The sequence below is a fragment of the Sus scrofa genome, chromosome 9 (assembly GCF_054392235.1).
Source record: "Sus scrofa isolate SSC_HxYL_T2T_F1_AM1 chromosome 9, Sscrofa_HxYL_maternal_Yorkshire_Landrace_v2.0, whole genome shotgun sequence".
Classification (NCBI taxonomy): domain Eukaryota; kingdom Metazoa; phylum Chordata; class Mammalia; order Artiodactyla; family Suidae; genus Sus; species Sus scrofa.
The window spans coordinates 25,877,142-25,889,262 of record NC_139391.1 but is presented as its reverse complement, the minus strand read 5'-3'; the positions used below and the strand labels follow the sequence as shown (position 1 = coordinate 25,889,262).

Sequence of the window (12,121 nt, the reverse complement as noted above, 5' to 3'; positions counted from 1 at the left end):
TCAATATCCTACTCCATTCCTTCCCCAACCCCTCCCGTGGCAACCACAAGTCTGTTCTCTTTGTCCGTGAGTCCGGTTCTGTTTCATGGATAGGTTCATCTGTGTCACATTTTAGATTCCTCATGTAAGTGATATCATGTAGTATTTGTCTTTCTCCGTCTGACTTCCTTTACTTAGTATGATAATCACTAGCTGCATCACATGTTGCTGTGAATGGCATTATTTAATTCTTTTTATGGCTGAGTGGTATTCCAACAATGGACATTTTTAATAAAACCATCTTCTGAGACATACAGACTAAAGTCACCATTACAGACATTTCACACCCTTGTAAACTCTACCCAGTGTTGGAACTACTCATTATTTTCCCTTAGTTGGCATTTCTATCTGCAGAATGGTAAAGAGGAATAATAGTATTTAACCTCTAATTTATTCTAATTTAGAGGATAGTATTAGATAATGTACCTGAAATTGATTACACTTCTCAGATAACAATTTTTGTTGAGCATCTACAGAAACCAGATGAGTCTGATATAGTATCTCCTGCTTGTCCCATTCTCTTGACTTTGCTCTAAATTCCTTTTAAAAAAGTGGAAAGATAAATTGAAAAAATTATTCATTCCAAAGTACAGTGAACGAGGCTTCTTTCATTTGTACATCTTTCTTCTGAAGAAAAAAAAAATCCACCTTTCCCCATTAGGAGAACAAAAAGTATCAAATCACTCACTCTGGATTTACTAATTTATCTTCTAATTTTTGCTAGGAAAGTATGGGATTTAATTCATATTTTTAAAAAATAAGCACTTGTTAAAGATGCAAAAATTTTTAACAAACGCTGTTTACTAAGAAGGGAGTTGCATCAATCAACACTTCCTTTCTATTTCCTCAGCTGATATCCAAAGTTTTTCCCATCTTTTATTCTCTACACTCAGTCACCAAACCTGCTCTCTTGCTTTTGAGGGGGTGGGGCTTGGACTAATTTAGTGACTTTGTCCCCTGTGGCTTTCAAAGCTACTGTCCCAGGTGAAGCCAGATCAACCCATCAACAGAACAACCACCTCAGGGCTCCTTTAAGCAGCACCTACTGGGCTAAGCTGGGGAGGAAGTGGTAGAACTGCTTGATACAGCAGGCTTCTTGATTTTTGTCTAGGGCTGGCCATTATATCTTATCTTTCTCTTCAGACTGGAAGCAATTGAAGGGTAAGGACTACATATTTCATTACTTTTATATTGCTCATTGTGCCTGACAGAATGCCAGGCACCACTTACAGTCCATGAATGTACAAACAAAAGCGTGGTATTAATATTTCCTAAAATGCAAACATTTTTCACTAAATTTTGCAAAGAAAACAAGGTGGTTGGAAAGAAATTTTATAGCTACTAAGTCCATTACAATCTATTACTGAATATAGATACATGGCCTGAGTGTACTGACGTTTCTAATCATTAGTTCAGTAGTATTAAGTACCTAGTGCCTAGCAGGTACTGTGGAGAGAACAAAACTTGAAAATATTTCATGATTAGATAAAAAAATTTTTTGAAAGGGAAAAAATCAAGGAATATATAAAATAGTAGGTAAATGCACATGTAAACAAGTCATTTCACATTTTATAAGTACAATAATAGTGCCACATAAAGAGCCATGTTTAGGAGGCCATATCTCAGCCAACTCCAATAATATGTCAAATTGGATAACTGTTCATTTGGCCAGAGTGACTGGTGGTGTTTTAAAGATGTTAAAATGACTGGATTACCTAGAAAATAAATGTACTAATTTAGAGAATGAAAGCTATACCTTGCTTAAAATGAGAATATGGCATTTCATATTTTCTATAGAGAAATGATTTTAAAGAATACTTGGGGAAATTTTCATTTTATAAATCCATGAGCCCCCAAATAATCAGTGAAGGAAAGCTATAAAGTGGGAGGCTTTTAGTAATTAAGGGTGACCTGAAGTTGAGGGGGGTAATAAAGCTGGAGAAATATACCCTCTTTTAAATATACGATAATACTTTGATAAATAGACCATAGTCATTAAAAGATAAATGGAGACAGTTCATTTAAAGTTATGGACTTTGATTCTGACGTTTGACAATTTAAAATTAGGTACATGAAAACAAGGTCTGCAGTAATAGTAACAAATTTACAAAACTAAGTTGTTTTTTTTTTTTTTGACTCTTTGCCTTTTCTTGGTCCGCTCCCATGGCATATGGAGGTTCCCAGGCTAGGGGTCTAATCGGAGCTGTAGCTGCCGGCCTACACCACAGCTCACGGCAACACCAGATCCTTAACCCACTGAGCAAGGCCAGTGATCGAACCCGCAACCTCATGGTTCCTAGTCGGATTCGTTAACCACTACGCCACGATGGGAACTTCCAAAACTAAGTTCTAATAAAAAAATAGGTACCATTTCAAATCAATACAAGGTATATTTAAAAAATTGCTATTTACTTTTAACTTAGAGTCTTTGGAGCCAGAAGTCAAAATGTGGACAGGGCTGACTTGCACAGTTCATACCTTTCAATAATACTAATAGTTAGCATCACCCACCCAACAGCCTCAATCTTGAAAATAAAAATTTCCCAGCATGCTTTAGGAGGAGGCAGGAACATTAAGCCTCAATTCCTTACAAATCTACAACAGGCAGAAATGAGGCCAAGAATAAGGCCAAACAAGGCTGAAAATGCGTATCACAGACTATCAGCTGGTGTTTATAAAAATCCTGGCTTCTCTGGTCTTACAGATGCATTGGTTTCAAGATTAGCAAGCAAGCACAACATATCCAGGAATTATGGGGCCATGCAGAGATTGATGAGCTTTGTAAGGATATTTGTAGAGACTGGAGGTGTCATCCCAGGTTCCAGAGGGCCTGTAGACTTGTCTAAACCACCAGAATAAGTTTTTCACGGATGAAAACCTTTTCTGGGTCTTTAGGGTAATGCTGAGAGTGGGTCAGAGTCATTAAAATCAGAATTTCTAGTGGAAGCTACACTGTTTTACATATATATAAATCCCTCTACTAAGTCTTGAGAGGTAGAATGAATATTTCTTTAGTAATTACTGTATGTCAGGGATTCTACAAACCTCTACTTGTAAGGTGGTTTTAACTTTTCATTATGAAAATTTTCATACTTACATAAAAGGTGAGAATAAAACAAACTCCCATGTATCCTTCGCCCAGTTTAACTACTGTCCACTCAGTCCCTCTTTATTTCCTCTATGTCTCCACACTTTCTTGTTGGAGTATTTCAAAGCAACGTCAAGACTTCATGTATTTTCACCCCCTAAATGCTTCAGTGTGTATCTAAATACACATAACACATACATACATTTTTTCTTTCATAACCACAATGCCATAATGAGATATTTTTAGCCCCAATTTATTAGTGAAAAATGGAATCACTGTGAGGTTAGCAGTTTGCCCAAAGTCAAAGGGCAAATAAATGAGTCAGTCAGGCCCTATATTAAGTGATAAACTTTCATGTTCTTCCACTACAGCATGCTACTTCCCATTGCTCGACAACTATACCAGAGTATAGATGTTTGTCCCAAAGGACAGACACGCTCAAATGTAAACTAAAACTGGAACAGTCTATCGCTTACACATTAATTTTCCAGATGCCTCCAAGTAAAAACAGGTACATCAAGTGTTTCCATAATAACGCAGTTTAAACTGCATATATATATAGGATGCTTAATTTTTGTGCAAGTACAAGCATATCAAGACATATTTTGTTACTAATTTCCATTGTAATTCCATGATACATTTACTGTAAATATTTCGCTCCCTAAATGTAAAATGTGTGCACACAAGTACTTAACATTAATGTAAGCCTTTTGCTTTTTCTTGTTTCTTGTCTGAACAATTTACATGAATGTAGTTCTCCCACTAAACCCCGTGAGAGGTCAATCAAATGGAGAATTAGTGACCTAACTGCAATTTCAGAGAAAGCACATGTATATTCCATCACACATCTTTGGGCATCTTCTTTGAGACCAGGCTATGTTAGAAGCCAGTCTAGTTATACCATTGCAAGAGTAAGAGAGTGATACACAATGCATTTTTCTAGAGGATTAACCTTACTTAGTGGTAGTAATTTTGTATTGAAAAGTGCACATTCAAATTAACTGTTCTTCAATAAAAAATGATGGTTTAAAAATGTACATTCTTTTTTTTAGTACAACATAAAATTTGCAGGAATTTAACAACTAAACTCAAAGACTTCCAGCAATGTTCTTGCAATAGGCTGGTTTTAGGGCTGTGATACTCTATAAATACATTTTTTTTCCTCTTAAGATATTTTGGTGGAAAAGTTTGAGAAAGATTGTTAATTAAAGAGTCAGATGATAAAGATGAAGAAGTATGAAAACAGGGCACGGACAATTAGGTAGGAGGAAACAGAGATAAGAGACAGCAGACAAAGGAAAGGGGCAAATCTGGGCTGGAGTATGAGGAGTAAGAGAAAGGAACAGATCAAAGATTCCTAAGAGGTGACTGGAAGCACAGAACCAATACCTATTAATAAAGTAGAATGAACTCAAATTACTGGTTGGCTATAGGGAGAAGCCAGAGTCGAGGGCTTGAGAACAATGAAAAGAAATTCAGTGGGATAACATACAGGGGTCAACTTGAGTTCAATTAAAAAACAAACAATAACTGAGCAGCACTGGGAATTTAACTAAGGTCAGAAAATAGAAATTCATAGTAGGATCTACTTGGTGTTATGTGACCAGCAGCAGGAAGGCTCAAGGGCATAGGGAAGAAAAATAACTGGTTTATTTTTTCCAAAGTTGGAAAGTTAAGGAAATTAAAATAAGTTTATCTATGACATAGTTTTTTTTTTTTCCTTTTTATGGCCACACCTGTGGCATATGGAAGTTTCTGGGCCAGAGACTGCAATGAATAAGCCTACGCCACAGCTTACGGCAACGCCAAATCCTTAACCCACTGCGTGATTGCACCTGCATCTTCAAAGAGACAAAGCTGGGTCCTTCACCCACTGAGCCACAAAGGTACTCCCAAAGTAACCTTATTAGGGACTGAGGTTTTAGAAGTTCTGGGTGACATGGGGTGGCTATACTGGAGTGGCACTACCTCTTTAAATAAAAAACCCTGAAACTTCAAGCTTTAAATAAAAAAACCCTGAAAACCATTATGAGGCTTCATCGGGATTTAAGTACCTAATTGTTAAATAGCCATTAAAAGACTTATTAGATATTCACTTTAAGTGACCCCCAGGGATGTCCTTCAATTTCACTCAACATCTGCAGTTTCTTTGAACTTTTTTTTTTTTTGCTCTCCAAAAACGCTGATACGTATAAAAGATGTGTAAATCAAAGTGATGTTTTAATACACTAAGTGCCTAAAGGGAAGGTGCACTAAGAAGATAGATTCAATGAGAAGCTGATTTGTGATGGTGTTTGTACCACAGCTGTACATATGCCATTGTGTATGCTAGAAACAAACAGCTCTCAACAACAGCAATGAAAATCAATCTTTAATACACAGGGAGAAACTAAGAAAATAGAGCTCACCTCTAATTTCTGGTTCAAATTGCTCATTTCAAAGGGTATTTCTTCTCTGAGGTGTGATACTTCTTTTCGTCGAAATCTATTTTGTTTCATCTGGTGTAATCTCAGTTTTTCAAAGCTATTAGTTAGTTTGGAAAACTGTAAATAATAGATAATGCTAACATTTTATTATTGGTTATCTCTAACCTGATTTCGAAAAGTTCTTTTCTTGTGTACCTCTTTCAAAATATAAGTCATGATTAGGAAATGCAGTAAAGCTTAAATGTTCCAATTAGTGAAGATAGAACCAGTTATTAAAACTAAATTATTGAAGCTGAACACAATTCAGCTTTCATGTAAATTTGGGACTTCATTAACTGCACAGTCAGACAATGATTCACTTGATAAAACGTTTTGTTCAGTTTTGTTTTAACCATATGTAGCAAAGCTCACAATTTTAAAAAACCACATTTTTTCTTACTTTTATTTAGTGCCATCTTGTGTTGATAATTTTAGTTTCAGTAAATCAATCTATAAAATAACCAACTTATATTTCACTTAAGAAAACTGAGTAACTGAAATGATACAAACAACATAAACTGCTTATTCACGTTGATATAAGTTTAAATAAAATTAAATATCGAGCTTGAGACAATCTTTTTCTTACCAGTACTTCTTGTTATAACTTAGACCCTGTATTTTTTTTTCTTAGTTTGCCTTCTAATAGATTAAAAGTGGCATGGTCTATCAACATCTGTGAGGAAATTTCTAATTGTTTACAAAAGTTTTTATTTTTTATTCTGAAATATAGATTCACAGGAAGATGCAAAGATATAACAGAGAGGTTCTGCATCCTCTTCACCAGTTTCTTCCAATTTTTACATCTTATTGAACAGTATCAAACCTGGGAAATTGATGTCAGTACAATATATGATGAGTATATCAATAGTTCATTCCTTTTTTATTGTAGTAGTATTCCATGGTATGGATGAAACCACAGTTTGGCCAATCACATATTGAGACATTGTGGTTGTTTCCAGTTTTTGACTATTACAAATAAAGCTATGAAAAACTGTCTCCCTGATCTGACAATATTGTAGTCATTCCTGCTTCCTTTTTCTTTCTCACATAGTTTAAAAAATTGAGATATAATTCATCTACCATAAAATTCATGCTTTAGAGTATATACGTCATTGGCTTTTAGTATATTCATAAAGTTGTATAACCATCATACTATCTAATTTCAAAATATTTTCATCACCTCAAATAGAAACCCTAGACATATATTAGCAACGGCACACAGCTGCTCTTTCCCCAAGCCCCTGGCAACAACTAATCCATGTTCTCTTTCTATAGATTTGTCTATTGCAATCATTAATGGAATCACATAAGATGTGGTCTTTTGTGTCTGGCTTCTTTCACTTAGCATAATGCTGTCAAGGCTCATCTACATTGTAGCATGGATCAATATTTCATTCCTTTTAATGGCTGAATAATATTCCATTGCATGGATATACAACGTTATGTTTATCCATTCATCAGTTGATGGACATTTGGATTGTTTCCACATTTTGCATATTATGGGAAAATGCTGCTATGAACACCTGTGTACAAATTTTTCTGTGGATATGTGTTTTTATTTCTCTTGGGTATATGTCTAGGAGTGGAATAGTTAGGTCATATGGAAACTCTAAGTTTATCTTATTGAGGAACTGCCAAACAGCTTTTCACAATAACTGTTACCATTTTCCACTTCCACTGGCAATGTACAGGGTTCCAGTTTCTCCATATCCTCACCAACACCTGCTAATGTCTATCATTTGATCATAGCCATTAGAAGGGGTATCTCATTATGGTAATGATTTACATTTCCCTAGTTTATATATCTCCTTTGGAGAAATGCCTATTCATATGTATGCCCATTTTAAAATTTGGTCACTTGTCTTATTGTTGAATAGTAAGAGCTTTTGTTTTTTATGGCCACTATGTTGGATTCTTAAACCCACTGCATCAGGCCAGGAAACAAACCTGAGCCTCCAGAGCAACCCAAGCCACTGCAGTTAGGTTCTTAACCTGCTGTGCCACAGTTGGAACTCCCAAAGAGTTTTAAAATTTTGGGTACTATTCCGTTATCAGATACATGATTTGCAAATATTTACTCCCATTTTGTATGAGATTGTCTTTTTACTTTCTTTTAGTGTACTTTAAAGTACAAAAGGTTTTTAAAATTTTGATGAAATCAAGTTTATCTAATGTTTCTTAGAAACTACTGCCTAATCCAAAGTCTTAAAATTTATTTATTTATTTTTTTTTTAGGGCCACAGGTGCAGCATATGGAAGTTCCCAGGCTAGGGGTGAATTGGAGCTACAGCTGCCAGCTTACACCACAGCCACAGCAACACCAGCTCCGATGTACATCTGCTACCTACACCACAGTTCAAGGCAACACCAGTTCCTTAACCCACTAATCAGGGCGAGGGATTGAACCCACATCCTCATGGATAGTAGTTGGGTTCGTTTCCACTTAGCCACAATAGAAATCCATAATCATATGTTTTCTTCTAAGAGTTTTTATAGATTTAGTTTTTATATTAGGTCTTTGATTCACTTTGAGTTAATGTTTTTGTATATCTTAATTGTTTATTTATCAAGAGAAACTATTCCTTAGCCCAGCTATTCGAAGCTCATAGTTTCAAGGTTCAGGAACACAGTTTAGGACAAACTTCCATGAAACTCAACCCAAAGAAATTCTTTACATTCCCAAATCACTTTGTACTCTGAAAGACACCAGCCTTCCTCATCTCTTCAAAATCTTTCATGGAATCATAATTTCTGCAGAAATCTACTTATGCCTTTTTTCTTGGTTCAGCTACAGCAAACTTATAGAAAGCTGCAACTCCCAGACAGACAATGAATGCTCCAACAATATGAAATCACAGACTCTTGGCCAGAAGGCCACGCATCTGAGGTTTTGTCAAAGAACTGCAGCCGTAGTAGTTTTTCTACTTGACAGCTAAACAACCTCCTTCTAGACTCATGGATAAATGGATGTATAACTTGATTCTTTTTTTGTGGATATCCAGTTGTCCTCTCACCATTTGTTGAAAAAACTGTTCTTTCTCCTCTGAATTATCTTAGCACCATTTCTGCTTTTTTAAAATTAATATTGCATGTAATTTTTCTTATTTTTCTATCTTTTTACTTTCAATTTACATACAGAGTTATATTTGAAGTGAGTTTCTGGAAAAGAGCATATAGACTTTTTTTTTTTTTTCTTTTTTTCTTCCCAGGGCTGCCCTTGTGGCATAGGGAAGTTCCCAGGCTAGGGGTCCAATTGGAGCTGCAGCTGCCAGCATACACCACAGCCAGAGCAATGCAAGATCCGAGGCATGTCTGTGACCTACACCATAGCTCACAACAATGCCAAATCCTTAACCCAGTGAGCAAGGCCAGGGATTGAACCCACATCCTCATGGATACTAGTCAGGTTTATAACACACTGAGCCGCAACAGGAACTCCTAAATCTCTATATTTTAACTGGTGTTATTTAGGCCATTTTCATTTAATGAAATTTCATTCTATTCCATTTCCTTCTGGCCTCCATAGTTTCTAATAAGAAATCCATTATATGAATTGGCTTTTCTGTATAGGCAAAGTGTTGTCTCTCTCAGCTTCCAAGGCTTTTTGAGTTTTAGTTTTCAGAACTTTGGCCATGATGTATCTGGGTGAAAATTTCTTTGGGTTTGTCATGTTTGAACATCACTCAGTTTCTTGACTCTGTAGATTAACATCTTTTGCCAAGTTTTCAGCCATTACTTCTTTGAGTACATCTTCAGTCCTACCCTTTTTTCTCCTCTTCTCTGGGACTTTGATGACACAAATTTTCAATCTTTTGCTATAATACTACAGGTCCCAAGGTTCATTATTTTTAGACTATTTCGTCACTGTCGTTCAGTTTGGGTAATTTCTGTTCCACTAGCTTTTAGTTCACTGTGTCCTCTTCCTCTCCATTTTGCTTTTGAGCTGATTCATTAATTTTTTGGGGGGGGTGGTTATTGTATTTTTTGGTTGTAAAATTTTGAATTAGTTGCTTTTTATAGTTTTATTTCTTTGCTAAAACATTCTAATTTGTTTCAAGTATGTGTGTAATTGCTCTTTGAAGCACTTTTATAAGAGTTGCTTTAAACTCCTTGTCAGGTAATTCTAACATCTATATCAACTCAGTACTGGCACTTCTTGACTGCCTTTTCTTATTTAAGCTGAGACCTTCCTTCTCCTTGGTGTGATGAAAGATTATTTTTAATCGAATCCATTTTTGGATTGTGTGTTACATGACTCTGGATTTTATTTAAATATTGTGTTTTGGCAGTTCTCTTCTGACAACATTCCAGCAGGGAAAATGGAATGCTGCCTCATTACTGCCAGGTGGCAGTGGAAATCCAGGTCTTAACTTGGCCTCAGTTGGTACCTGGGGAGAGGCGCTCCTCATTACTGCTGACTGGGAGTGGGAGTTCAGGCTCCCCAAGTCTTTCGCTAACATCACTTTAATTGGAGGGGCAGAGGCGCCTTGTTGCTGCTTCTCACATGGCCCTCAGAAATACCATAGTGAGGCCAGTACCCCTGCTACCACTGAGAGGTGGTGAAATGTCCCGACTCCTCATTAGGCTTCCCCAGACACCACCTTCAGAGAAGAGGAGGAGGGTGCCTCATCACCACCAGGTGAGCAGAGAAGTCCAGGCTCTCCATGTGGTCTCCACTGACACCATGGGCAGGGAAGGCCTTGTTAACACCTGATGGTGATGAAAGTCTCATTTTCCACTCAGTCTTCTCTGACCCCATCCCAGGCAGGGAGGTGGGGTGGGGAGGGGGGTTGGGCTACTTCCTTATAGACGTTGAAGGTTGACTCAGGCTGTCCACTCGGTCTCTGCTGGTGAAGTGGGTTTGCAGCCATCTTTTTCGGTGGCCTTGGCTTGAATAGAGAAGTTGTTAACTAAAAAGTGTTTAATATTGGTAGGCTGTCTTTTTCTCCGGTCTTTCAGGTGCAGGGAGGAGGATTTCTTTGGGGCTCTTTTTGCTTGTTTATGCCCATTGGCTTTCTGGGTGGCTGGTTTCTCTGTTACCCAGTCTGGGATATAAGAAGGAGAAAGAAATTCCAGGAACTCACTACTATGTCATTTCCTGGGTCCCAAGGTTCTGGTTGGTCAGTCTCTTCTCTTAGTTTCTCAGAGTCTTCTAATGTTGTTTTATAAATAATGCCCAGGGTTTTTAGTTGCATTTAGCGGGAGGACTAGGGGAAAAGTACATCTAAGCTTCCTTTCCAGAAGTATATATATATTTATAATTACAGTTTTAATAATTGTTAGAAGGAAAGGAAAATACCCCATTTTTAAAAAGGAAGCAATTTCTACAAGAAAGTTTTTTTTTTTTTTTTTTTTTTTTTTTTGTCTTTTTGCCTTTTCTAGGGTCGCTCCCGTGGCGCATGGAGGTTTCCAGGCTAGGGGTCTAATTGGAGTTGTAGCCGCCGGCAGCTGCCGGCCTACACCACAGCCACAGCAACGTGGGATCTGAGCCGTGTCTGCGACCTACACCACAGCTCACGGCAACGCTAGATCCTTAACCCACTGAGCAAGGCCAGGGATCGAACGCGCAACCTCATGGTTCCTAGTCAGATTTGTTAACCACTGTGCCACAACGGGAACTCCATCTACAAGAAAGTTTTGACAGAGTTGAATTATTCAAGGCAAGAATAGGATAAAACCTATCCTCAAGATATTTTAGGAAAATGAAGCTGTAAATAAATGAGGAATTTCAAAGAAGGAAGCATCAGAGTAAGTTAGCCACAACAAAACTGTGTCTGCCACAAGATACCATTTTCTGGTTAGAAAAATGACATATTCCTAGCTGCTGTGCAAAGCAAGTCAAACACACAGTACTTTCTTTTTCCTCTCTTTTCCCCTCCTTTCCTCTTCCTTCTCTTTTGCTCTCCCTCTCCAACTCTCTTCCTTCCTTCCTTTTAATCAGAGAAGAAAAGAGAAGCAGAAAACTGCAGTGGAATCACAAACAGCCGTTCTCTCAACAATGTAGCTCTTCTACAGTGTATTCTATGAAACACCTGTTTACAGTGTTTACACTGCAACTGCTACAATATTTGTTGGTTTTAGTTTAAAAAATACTTTCCATGGTCAAATATGTTTGAAGAATGATGGAGTAAAAAGGCTAAATGAATGCTTTTAAAGCCGACTTCTCACAGCTTGTGATATGCTAATATGCACTGTGAATATCCAGGAGGAGTAAAAAGCACTTCCTAAGCTCTCAGTGTTAGTGCACAGAACACATTTTGGTGAAATGGTCATAAAAATATTTGTTGACTAGCCAGTAGCCCAGTAATAAAATAGAGCTGCAAAGCATCAAATGGCAAGGGTTCATATATTAAGTGAATGCTCACAGTGACGGTAAACAAGCCCCAAACTTTTTAACCACAGACATGAAAAACAAAAAACCCAGAATGTAAAGATTTGGTAAGATGCAACTAAACTAGTTAAATATAATTTAGAGATGGTACTTAACTTTTATCTAGATTTCTGTATTTTTTAAAACTTATTCCAGATC

The 12,121-nt window shown here is 37.1% G+C and overlaps 1 protein-coding gene and 1 pseudogene across 18 annotated transcripts in view; both read right to left on the bottom strand.

Annotated features, from left to right (window-relative positions):
* The window catches only part of DEUP1 (deuterosome assembly protein 1), a 205,300-nt gene that overhangs the window by 61,196 nt on the left and 131,983 nt on the right, over window positions 1-12,121 (bottom strand). For 8 of the 18 annotated variants that reach the window (XM_084975657.1, XM_084975661.1, XM_084975658.1 and 5 more), the window contains 2 exons: window positions 5,536-5,670; window positions 466-579 (listed from right to left, as the gene is read on the bottom strand). The exons of 4 other annotated variants lie outside the window; for them this stretch is intronic. In XM_084975657.1, coding sequence (XP_084831783.1) covers window positions 466-579; window positions 5,536-5,670 — 249 coding nt within the window. The remainder of the gene's footprint in view (window positions 1-465; window positions 580-5,535; window positions 5,671-12,121) is intronic. 6 more of the 18 variants (XM_084975665.1, XM_084975664.1, XM_084975666.1 and 3 more) reach the window with 2 other exon arrangements.
* Window positions 8,159-10,351, bottom strand: LOC110262310 (cytochrome c oxidase subunit 6C pseudogene; annotated as a pseudogene).